This window comes from Dromaius novaehollandiae, chromosome 12, assembly GCF_036370855.1.
Source record: "Dromaius novaehollandiae isolate bDroNov1 chromosome 12, bDroNov1.hap1, whole genome shotgun sequence".
Classification (NCBI taxonomy): domain Eukaryota; kingdom Metazoa; phylum Chordata; class Aves; order Casuariiformes; family Dromaiidae; genus Dromaius; species Dromaius novaehollandiae.
In genome coordinates, this window is record NC_088109.1 from 18007508 (window position 1) to 18019524 (window position 12017).

Here is a 12017-nt window from a genome sequence, read left to right on the forward strand (position 1 = left end):
AAATCCTGAGGAACCCAGAGAGGAGCAAGGGAGAGCGGGACTCGAGAGGACTCTTGCAACTTTGTTTATCAGGGTGGTGCAAAGACGGAGCCACTCAGCCTGGGGCCCCTGACTTCTGTGGCTTATGCAGCACTCTCAGGCTGCCCTTGGGAAGGGGAAGGCAGGGAAGATCTAACGTGCAAGTAATGACCAGACTCTTTTAGATCTTAAAGAACATTTTCTACCTGTTTCTTTGAAATTCTTAACAATGATCAAATACACAGGTCTACCGAAACTGGGAGGGCAGAAGAAAGGTAAAAAAGAAGAAAGACACTGAAAAATGACCAATGAGAGCTGCAAATGATGAGAGGGAGTAATGAACATGAAGGGAAGATAAACTTCGAGTCAAATACTGACTTTGATGTAGCCAACAATGAAACTTCTGTAGATTTCAATGGACTTAAAATTTTACCCAGAGGCAAAAAGGAAGCATTTGCACTGAAGTACCTGCAGCCAAGATAGACTGAGCTTTCCCCTTGTCTCATTAATTCCTCACTAAAATTGTTTCTCCATTTCACCAAGCATTCAGTTGCCTCAGGAATCTCATGGCTAGAGGTTTGTAATTGGGATATCCTTGAGAAGATGTACAGTATTTTAGAAAAAGCCATGACCTAACACACACCCTACGCGGAACCACAGTTCTGCATCAGTTACGTAGCACTGAAAATGGTTAGAACACAGACTTAAATCAACCAACTTCATGATTTAAGATCGGCTTCTAGTTAAATTGGTTACCTGGACCAGGACAAAGAAGCGTTTCTTCCATCTCTTCCAAACGTTTTTACCAATCGCCCATAAATACCTAGGAGAAAAGAATAGGTGAATTCAGTACACAAGTGATTATATATTGTTTTGTTGCTTTTTTCTTTGTAGCTAGAAAATGAAGCTAATGCACAAGCAGGAGTAATTACAGAAGTCTCTTAAACTAGGCGGCATTATTGAATGTATTTATTTCTAGCCTGACAGAGTAATCTGTAAAGAAAGTGACACAATAGGTTCCCAGTCTTAATGTTACAGCATTATTTCTCTCTTCCTTTTTTGTCTTTTACAATTCTCTCAGAATTTAGAAGCCCTTCAATACTAGTGAATAGCTACTACATGGTCAGATGGGTGAAGAATACATTTACAATGGGAGAACTAAGGAAAAGAAACCCTAAGTGTTGCTTTAAGCTTCACAAAACCTTTTGGCTGAGGGGAGCTGTCAAACAGAGGGCTACTTAATACATCAAAACCAGTTCAGGGGATCCCAGTATACATTGGATTGACTAAACCAGGTCACTGTGCTGAGCAGCTTAAGATGAATTCCTAGAAATCGCTTGGCTACAGATATTCAGGCAAACTGAATACTTTCTAAGAGGGAGTCAATCCACTGCTTTGTATAAAAGAAGAAGAAACTTTTAAAATTAGTATCAAAATTAGCATTTAATCTCTGTGCAGAAGCAGCTGCTGTGGCACTATAATACTGTAAAAATAGTGGGAATACCATACTAATAATAAATACAAAGACAGCGTTCAGCGTTAGTATGTTTATGTATCGTTACAGTTACTTCGGTTCGGGAATGACACACAGAAAAACAATTCCTTTTCTTGTTATGCTGGTGGTTCTTCATGCCAGAAGAGCTCCAACACATGCACGTACTCTTGGTGAGTGCTTAAGCCACACGACTCTGTGTATCACACCAATGTGGGCACTGAGTCCTTGGCTTAGAGTTCAAGAACATGGAAAATATTTGTCTTTGTCCCAGAGATTGAGAATTTTGCTAGTGAATCCAAAGGGGCCAAGATTTGATCCTTTACTAGTCCTGCATAGGAAAGCAGTTGCAGAGTTCAACATATTAGCCAATTAACAATTATAACATAAGAAGTTATTATGATTTACAGAGTCTAGAATCAAAAAAGTTCTCTTGGAATATAATTAGAGATGCTGGATGTTATCTTTTAACTTCATCTTTGGGTTCCGTTTAGATAATTTTCTATCAGCTCTAACGGATATCATATTATGATTTGGTGTTACTCAACACAGTCCACTAGAAACAAAGGCCAATTTGTTTATATTTCTTGCTGAAGTAACCCTGATTCACCAGGAGATCTAAATAAGATGTTACGAATGAGTGAGATCCTGATCACAAAATAGCTAAGGGAATATTTTATACCCAAAGAAGACAAGGTCAGTTTTACTAATAATTTCATTAAAGCTAGAACTTCAGAGCAGGTAGCTTAGGAAGGAAACCGGGGTCCTACACAAAATGTGTAAAATGCTCAGAGAGTTGACTGACTACATGTATATACTGCACAATAATACGTGCTATTGTATGTGAATGTGTATTATGGAAAAGACTTTGGCCAGATTCTGCTCTCAGTTATGTATAGGAAAATGCAGAATAATTTCAGAATGGTCAGTTACTCCAATATTTGTGCATGGCTACATGCAGGAGCACAGCGGAGCAGAACTTGATTTTCACAAAGTGCACTATAGAGCAAGTGCCAAAATAATCTGTAATGCACATTAATGGACCAGCCAAAGCCCCTAAAATCAAGAGAAAGACAGCCTCAGTTAGTGTAACAAGCAAACATCATAAACCACGTGGTTTTAAGCAGCCTCTTGCAAATCAAATGTTAGTTGAAGAACGCATGACAAAAGGCAGGGCTGCTCAGCCCAGTTGCTGTCAGATGCTGCCAAGGAAACAAATATGGCAGGTGAACGGTTCTTTTCTGCTTTGAGTGCCTGTGACCCCATGGTGGAAAAATTAAACTTTATATGTAGCTATTGGCTCTGTTTTCATTAGCAGCGAAGACAGGAGAAGAAATTAAAAGAAAGATGAGCGATTCAATCCATCTAAGAATGACGAAACAAAACACGATGAAAATAAAAATGAAACAGAGTTACTTTTATAGCACTAAAAACACACTGGAAAAAGGGTTAATCAAAACAATGACTTTCCTAGAGAGTTTCTGTAGTAAGTTTTTATCTTATCTGCAGTTATACAGAGTAAACAGAGGCAAGCCTTGCCAATGGCATTAGCTAGATCTTCCCAAGAATGATCTAATTTGTAATTGCATTACCGGCCAAAAGTGTATATCAGTGTTTGCTTCCTGGAGCCAGTAAAAGACAGGAATGATTCCCTTTTTGCCAAATCAGGACACATTAAAGGGCAAATGATTTACATAAGCCTGAATTTGAACATGTCATTTCTGCCCTTAAAATGTCACAGCCTTCTCTGCCCCTGCGAGGTAGGAAGATGGAATCCAGGGAGGAGGTCGGAGATCTCCCTGCCCCAAAATCCTCTGACACACGTTTGGAGGGAGAGGTTTCCCTTTTAACCTTCCAGATCATTAGTCCTAGTTACACTCTCCTCCCCTACTACAGGTAACTGTGTATTTCTGCGCAAATAATGATGATCACATTTCTTCACACTAAGAATTAAGGAAAATGTGAAGTGTTTTTTTGGGGTTCTAAGAAGTCAATACAGGAAAAATCAGAATAACTTAGGAAATTATACCAACCTATCAATAAAGAATAATGCAGTTCACTCATTATTTCTTTACAGAAAAAAAAAATCTAACAATTTCCTGAGGAACCCTGTTTAAAATTTAAACTGTTCAGCTGATATGCATTAAAGAGACTATATTAAGCACATGTAAAGTGCATTATAAATGACTGAACTAATGCCATTTCTATATTTACCCTTCTTTTGACCTTCTGTGAACTTGAGAGTCAGAGTTTTTCTTCTAGAATCTTAATAAAAAAGATGACATTTTCTAATGCACATTCAAAATAAATTCAGTTCAGATCAAGGCAAGTGTTTACCCAGAGTGCTTCATGTTTTGAGGCTTATCCATTCGCACTGCAAGCTTGATCTTCAGATCTTGATCCGGGCAGTTTTTGGAAACAGTCATTTTGTGCCACTCTGACTGCTTTGGGCTATTGGGAGTGGGGTGGAGAACAACCTGCAAGCATCAAAACCAACAATGTTAAAGAGAAGACTTATTCACTGAATGGCTTTTAATGGGGAACAAAACTACATCAGATGAACTACTTTCTTCCCTGTAAGTCAGCCTGAAAATTTCTGTTCACATCAGTGAGGCTAGCTTTTTCTGGTGTTTTAACATACAACTTATTATTTTGAGATTAGTTTATACATTCTTAGACTGCTCTACTCACTGTGTCATTGTTCATGGAGCCGTGCAGAACAGAACTGCATTATCATTTTCCATCTCGCAATCATTTAAGGAAGGACCACAGTAAAAGAATTTACAGCTGTCCAGGTAAGCCAGTCCAGAAGCGATGGTGGACTGATGTGGCTAGTAACGAACCAGGAACAAGATCTGACTGACACTGCCTACTGCAGACCTCCATTTTCAGACTCATACAGCTCTGCCAGCCTCTAACCCTTTGACGTTTTCCATGTGAGGTGCACTGTTTCAAGTTTTCAGAAAGTTTTACTTAAAATGATTCATCCATTGCTACGCATCAGGTTGTCATGAAGTTGCTTTGATTTTTTGTTTACAGATAGGACTGGATGCAGTAGATGGCATTTCAGATAGGTCAGTGCTCTTGGTGAGGGACGTCCCAAGAATTTGTCATCACCCTTGTGAGTCCCCACAAACATCCTCCGCTGTGCAATGTCTCTTGGTTTATCTCCCATGCCTAATTCCCCTACAAGTTCTCCTTGCTTCTTGAACTGCACATGCTTCTTGAAATGCACATAAAATACAGATATTGTACTACCACAATAGATAAAATCTGTATCGCATATTGTGATATGAGTCATTGCAAGACTCTCTACTTTTATTTCATGCAGAGAGAAAATGATGGGACAGTCTCCAGCTCAGGTATATCAGTGCAACACCAATGATTTCAGTGGAGCAGTGCAGACTAATACCAACAGCAGTGCTTGGTTAAACAAAGAAACTTCCCCAAGAGGCAAATACTCCTTTCTGGCCATACATGTGCTTATTCCACTCACTCATTACCCCTACAAAGCAGAGCAGCTTCCCCAGGCAGCAAGCCACAGAAACACCAGCATGGTCAGTATATTCTCCAAGAACTACACTGCATTAGACATTTCCTCCTGGGATATCCGCAAGTATCCTTGTAGGTGGCTTAACCCTGTGACTGTAGGACATTTATGTGTATGTGTGGATAAAAGCGCAGAAGAGCCACAGCTGTCCTCAAAATAACACTCTCTCCCTCCTACGCCCATTCCTTTTCCGACCATGTCACTCTTAGAGGTGACTTTGCTGGGTGAAAATCCATTTAAGTCTCCACTGTCCTGTAGTGAGATGACTCTCCTTTACATCCATTAACCTTTAGGCAAGAAAATTCTTTTACAAATGGCTCTGTTCACCCGCATTATTTGCTCTGCTTCTGTCATTCATTCCTTAGTCATACTTAGTCCGTGCAGCTGTCAAATTCCAGCACAGCTTATGATCTTATATCCCACCATCTTCAACTTTACTGCTGAGTCAACGAGCTAGGGTTTTTCCTACCAAAATGTCCTTGACCCTCTGATAAATGATGTAAAAAACTATTTCAGTGTCTCCTCTAAAGCCGGAGGTTAATACCAGTAGATTTTGGATTTTCACCCTCATTCATCATCATTATTTAACACTCTTTGTATTGAATTAGATTACGACTTTCTCTGGCAGGAACCTGAAGCTGTTATTGGTTATACAGAGTAACTGAGTAACTGTGGCCTCCAACCTACCATTCTTGGAAAAGACTGTATTTTAGCAAAACCTGATTATCAGGGATTAGTATTATTATAATTTTTATTTTTTTCTCCATTGGTTTAAATCAAACCTTTTCCAAAGGTGTACGTGGGAAAGAGGGGGGTAGTGGTATAAATACCTGCTGGTCTGGGGATGGATCCCTGCCCCTCTCTTGTTCTCAGCACACAAGGGTTGATGCTTAGTGGGGGTGGCTATGCCTGTCGATCCCTGATTGCTCCCCAAGTCTTAGTGCTGCACTAATAGCAGAGAGGAGCAAAGCCTAGGGAGAACTGTCCTCCAAAATCTTCTGTATGAGCCCTCCACGCAGGGTGGTAGTAGAAAGACGGATGGGCCTGAGCTGTGAGCAGCACCTAGAGACCCCCACTGCAAGGCAGGTTGTGCAGCCCCATAAGAGGCCTTGCGCTAAGCCGTAGCTCTCAGCAAGGCAGCAGCCACTCCATGTGTTTGGGATACTTTTTGCTTTCACTGATTTCTAGCTCACTTTCATCAAAAAGCTCATAAACTTTGTTCAGTGTTGCCGTAATTCACAGCTCTTCCTCTCCTTGCTCTTGGTGGATGAAATCCTGGCATGGCTGAAATCCGTGGGAGTTTTGCCATTGGCTTCAATAGGGCCAGGATGTATTCCCATGGCTTCAGCTGCCCATCCAGCAGTTTAGGGCTTGGGAGCTTTTTTCCAGCTCTTCTTTTGATAAAAGTGGTGAAATGAGGAGTGCCGGCCAGTTGCCAACTTAACACTGGCAATAGAAAGTGAGCATTGTAAATGCCTGGCAGAGCACAAAGCTGCTTCTCAAAGGGCAGCTAAGCATGGGTGTTTTTGTGCATAAAACTGCTCCTCGGAGGCTTTACTTCCCTCCTCTCTCTGTTCAGACAGGTTTGCGCCCATTTGAACAGCTAAATCAGGGGCTTAACATGCTCCTTATTTCATTATTTCATTAAAAAGAAATCCTGATGCAGCCCGATCAGACACGTGTCATTGCGAGACTGCTCCAGGCACACTGAGTGTCCCTTTGAAGTTCGGCTGACTCAAAGCACTGGTGGCCGTGGTCCAAAGGAAATCACCGTCCTGCTCTCTGCACTCGCTGGTGCTGGCCCACATTCTTTGGATTTCAGAAGCTTAAAGTGGAATGATGGCTTCCCGCTGGACTGGGAATTAAAGCGCATCGGCGGGGCTGGCTCATCAGCATTTCAGGGCAACAGGGGTTGCTTTGGGGCCTGACATCTTTCTTAGAACAACATGCAAAGCTAATTGCTTTCCGAGACTAGCAAAGTCAGCACTGCTCAGCACTGCCAGTGGAAACAAGACCTACAAAGCAAGTGGTTCTACATCAAGTGTAACCACTCAGGAAAAAAAGCCCTGAACAGCATTGTGGATGACTTGATGAAAAGCTCTGCTCAGCATGCTGCAGCCGATTAAAGGAGGAGGCACAAGGTGTCGGTCTGTTTAAAGAGTGTCGTTTTGAAAATAATCCTGAAAATATTATGATGCCGTGCAGCAAAGCAACTGTTGGCCTTCAGCTGGAGTACTGTGGTCTGTTTGGTTGTCTTGAAAAGAGAAAAAGGACATATAGAAAGGAAGGATGAAGTTCTGGATGAGGAAAGTCTGAAGAGGCTGGTACTCTCTTTGAAGAGAAGGGTGAAGAGAGGAAAGGAGGGTAACTTTGCTTTTCTCTCTCCCAAGTGCAGGAACAAAGGATGTTTCATGAACACATATATTTAAAATGAACATAAATTACATGAGACCAAATCACCTGCAGAGCTTTCCACCAAAAAGATATAAATTAGATCAGCAACTCACTAGGATCTGAAAGAATATCTGGCACTTGTATGAATAATACGAATATACAATTATGTTAATTAGGATAACCTGTTGTTTTATGGGATACAGACTCTTGTGTGCAGCCATCGACTGCAAGGGGTTAACAAGAAACATTCCAACAACGGGTTAGATCATAATTTCTTGGACTTCTCACAAGATCAGAGGCTTTTTTGGCCTTGGTTGTAGACGAAGTAGAGAGCGAGGTGTGCTGTACAGCTGGCCAGATAGAACACAGTCTGTTGCTGGAAATTATACAGTCCATGCTGAGCTGCTGCATAGGGAAGTGCCAAGTCAGTGTGTAAGGTGCAGCCTCACTTTCTGTGAACTGTTTTTGATTTGGTCTTCACTATGCTATTCAGAAGGACAGACCTGCTGTCAACTCTCTTGCTGATTAAACAGTATTTGCTCTTCATTTTGCGTGTTCCCACTCTCTCTTCTCTAACGTTAGGAAGCCACAACGTGAGTGTGGAGCCTCCCTTGTGATACCATCCTTGGAAACCCAAATCAGACTCGGTGATGTTTCAGCCTGCCATGACTTTGAGGTCAAACTGTGGGTTCCTTCACAACTTTCAGCTTCCCACTATATGCCCAGTTTGCTGCCGATTATGGTTGAGGCCAAGATAGGCTGTGAAAAATAACGGAGACTAACTGAAGTGTCCCAAAGCTACAGAAAGGTACCATCCACCAGCTGGAGGGCCACAAGCCACATGGAGTGGGGACCAGATTAGGGACCACAGGTGGGGGCAGAGATGGGCCAGGAAGGTCGGCTCTGACAGTGGCACCACAGCCAGCACCAGGGGAATCTGAGCTTTTTGCTAATGAGAGTATTGGTGGGTGAAATGAACTCCTCACATTTCACTTCCTACTCTGGGCCCCACTGAAGCCACCAGTTTAGCCATGAGTCCTGAAGGAGCCAGGATTTCAGCCTTTTGCAATAAGTACAGCAGTTAGTGCTTTCAAGTGCTCAAACTGTGCACTGGCTCTTCAGTAGACATGGGAGCAGTCTAACACTCTCTTGCCAAACTTAAATCCCCTTTTTTGCTTCAGCATAATCCCCTTTTCTCCCTCAGCAATGTCCATTTCCGTAAGCTACTTCTAAAGCTTTCCGGACTGCCAGTATCACACACAAGATCCTCTGCCTTTGCTTAGTGCGGGCACAGCCAGCTGAAATGCTGCCATTAAAAACTAACAACAAAGACAGCATGCGAGATGCATTACTTTCCAGCAGTGTAGAGCTTGCTTTTTTCTCTCCTGAAGCTTGGCAAAAAAGCACAGCACGTTGTGCTCCAAAGGTATTTCCATACAGGAGAGATTTCTCTAGAAAAGCAGGGCCAGAAAGAAACATTATTAAACCCAAAATCTCCTTACCCTCCCGAGCTCTTTGTCCTCCAGAGCCAGCACTCCTGTGCTCTCCGTGAACAGCTTCACCTTCACAGCTGGAAGCGCGTGTGTCGTTGTGAAGTCTCCTTGGGTGCCCCAGCTGTGGAAACAGGGACAGAGATATGCTCAGCTCCATTGGCAGGTCAGCGGCGCTATTGCTTGGGCGTGCAATGGTTAACAGAAATATCGTGTCTGGCACAAGCTGAAGTGGCTGGGCTGTCTGAGTGACAAGGGCATTAATTATCTTCTTAGGGAAACGCAGGACAGATGTTTAGAAAAGCCATGATAGTTCTTTGGGGAAAAAAAAGAGTATTTGGGAGCAGCATGAAACCAAATTTAAGAGAAGTTATTTATTTAGAAGGAACAGTGTGCCTCCTGCAGTGACAGCCTTCGTAGTTCTAACAGAATTTGAGATCTAGGACATCTGCACCTTGGACATCTGTAATTGCTCACGCCTCTGCTCTTCCCTTGGTTAATTTATCTATCCTTTCTGCATTTAAAGCAAGACCTACTTTCTCTCTGAAGAGAAAGTAAGTTTCTCTGGCCCTTTTAAGTCTCCGAAGAGGAGCCCTCCCTGCAGCCCACCTTTGCTGCTGGTGTCCATGAGGCCCGCATAGAAATTGCGGGGCTTGCAGCCTGGGGAGGGAGGCTTGCTGATGCGTCTGAGGAATTTTCCTTGTTAAGTCATCTTAGAGGTTTCCTCTCTGTACTTGGACACTGGGGGCAGCTTTGAGGACAGTGTCTCAATTTGGCCACAGCTCACGGCATTTTGTCTCAGGTACTTTCCCCCGTGCCCCGCTCCTGTGACAGGAAGGCACAGCTCTTCAGGCCGTGGCAGAGGGATGAGCGCGCTTGTCCATGGGCCTCTGCGGAGGGTTAGCACACCGGTGTCCCAAATCTGCAGCGAGCAGCCAGCTGCGGCTGGGATCGCTGCCTGGCTATAGCGGCAAGTGGCTCCTCTGAGCTCCGGCAGCGAGTGTCCTCCCAGGACGGCGGCGGCAGCTGGGGCCGCCCGGGGAGCTCTGCGGTGCCCCGTCAGCCTGGCCGCGCTGCCTCTGCCCGCCGCAGCAGCTGGGGCCTCAACACTCGCAGTCCGGGACCCCTGCCCAGCCCGCAGCGCTCAGCACCGGGGAACCGTTCATGCCAGGACATGCTGCAGCGTGAGCGGGGACACGGCGTGCGCTCGTCACCATGCAGCGAGGCGAGGAGGTTGTTCAGGGCCTTCTGCGCCTAGGAACAGCAGCCAAAACGGATGGCACCCTTCCCTCCCTGCCCGGATTAGCAGCTTTCCCGCTACGATTTATTAATGGACCCCTCTAGTCCACTTACTCCTTTTTTCAGCTAAACAGCAGTGACAACCTGCTGGCCTCTAGGGAGTCGCACAAATCTTTGGGACCGACTGCTAATCCTTCTTGTAACTTCTGATGTTTTTCATCTGCTCAGCAGACTTCACCAAGCCCCGCAAACTGCTGACCAGCAGCAGCCTGTGCATGAACTTCCAAGGCCCCTTCACCCCCAAAATCGATATACGCATTCGGTCTTTGGGTCCTTCTGCCCCTTAACGTCCCGAGCTCGATTCGGTTGCAGCCACGAATAGTCTCTTAAAGTTTCCCAGAACTCACACAACAGTAAGCTTTCATTTGGAAAGATAACAGGCAAAAGAAATTTGTGAAACGCAAGTATGTTCAACATCCTGAAGACCACGGATTTTCAAACACGGTCATGAAGAGTATTCTACACAACTGTTGCCACGCACATGAATACGGCAAATTATTCACCTGAGCTAAGTTTCTCACGTCCAAGGAAGCTCTGCCCTTTAGCAAACAAGCACAAGACTGAGGAGGGTCACGGAACACAAATTAAGTAGAATATGAACTAAAGAGCCCATTTACAAGCTTTTTTTTTTTTTTTGAAGTGGTAATGCCACTGAGAAAAGAAAAAAAACTTTATATACCAAGAAGTTAAAAAACCCACACTTATATGTCTGAGACTTCAGAGCTTTGTTTTAAGCTTTGTTTCCACAACTTATAAAATCAGAAACTTATTTGAAAAGAAGTCAGACAGAAACTTCCAGACAAAGCTAAGCAAAGCACTCCTAAAACGGCCCTTGCCCTCGGCAGAAGAGAAGGGCTCAGCAAGCCGAAGGGCAGCAGCACGGCGGGGAAGAGCGCGCGGCTTGGGCAATGCCTCTGAACACTTGGCTGCTTGTTCAGAGGACCGGGGTGAAACTAGCAGATAAGAACTGCTTTTTTTTTAAAAAAATTCTTTTTTAATTCATTGTGAGCTAGATTTCCATGTTGATCCTAGGGACCCTGAAAATGCATCGCACTTCAAAATTCAAGCAAAGTGTTCAAGCAAGCTTGAAGGATAATCACCAAAAAGGTGCTTTTTACAAACTAAGAGAAACAAACAGTGTGCAATGAGCAACACGTCAGAGCGATGTGACAGTATGTGATACAACCTAACATACCTTAGAGTCCAATGAGAGATTATATGATGTCCTGCTAGCCACTTTCTCATTTTACATGGTCCTCCATCTAGATACTCTGCTCAAGAACAGCAGCTTCCTTGAAATGACTGGGAAAAACATGTGGTCCAGAGCACGTATGTTCCTCAAACGCAAACACCAAACAGCATTTTTTGCATTTGGAAAGTTAACGGGAAAAATAATTTGCTCTTTCCAGTGCACAAAGAGTATGGTTTGATGCTCTGCTCTCCCCGGGACAAATCTAGTCCAACAGAGCTGAGTAGACGAGCGTGTTCAGTGCAGAGCCAATTAACTAGCTTGGTTTCTGTGCTGACTTTGCTCTGAAGTTTTCTCTCTTAGGTTTGGCATAAACTATCTACAGCACGACAGCGTCAGTCAGAAGTCTCCAAATTAAATCTTTTTCATGTGAGATCCATCAGCTACCTAATAAATGTTTTACATATGAGAACCTAGAAACAGCCTTATTTTCTAATTGCAGCATTAGATCACAGACTATGTTTTCTCTCAAAGAATTACATTGTCACCAGTAGGGACAATTTGAATCTTACTTTTTTCTCCTTA

General features: G+C 43.6%; 1 protein-coding gene across 7 annotated transcripts in view; it reads right to left on the bottom strand.

The window, feature by feature from the left end:
- CADPS (calcium dependent secretion activator) overlaps positions 1-12017 on the bottom strand; it is a 244560-nt gene that overhangs the window by 109769 nt on the left and 122774 nt on the right. For all 7 annotated transcript variants that reach the window (XM_064519123.1, XM_064519120.1, XM_064519119.1 and 4 more), the window contains exons 7-9: positions 8957-9068; positions 3848-3987; positions 775-841 (exon numbers count right to left, since the gene is read on the bottom strand). In XM_064519123.1, the coding sequence (XP_064375193.1) occupies positions 775-841; positions 3848-3987; positions 8957-9068 (319 nt within the window). The remainder of the gene's footprint in view (positions 1-774; positions 842-3847; positions 3988-8956; positions 9069-12017) is intronic.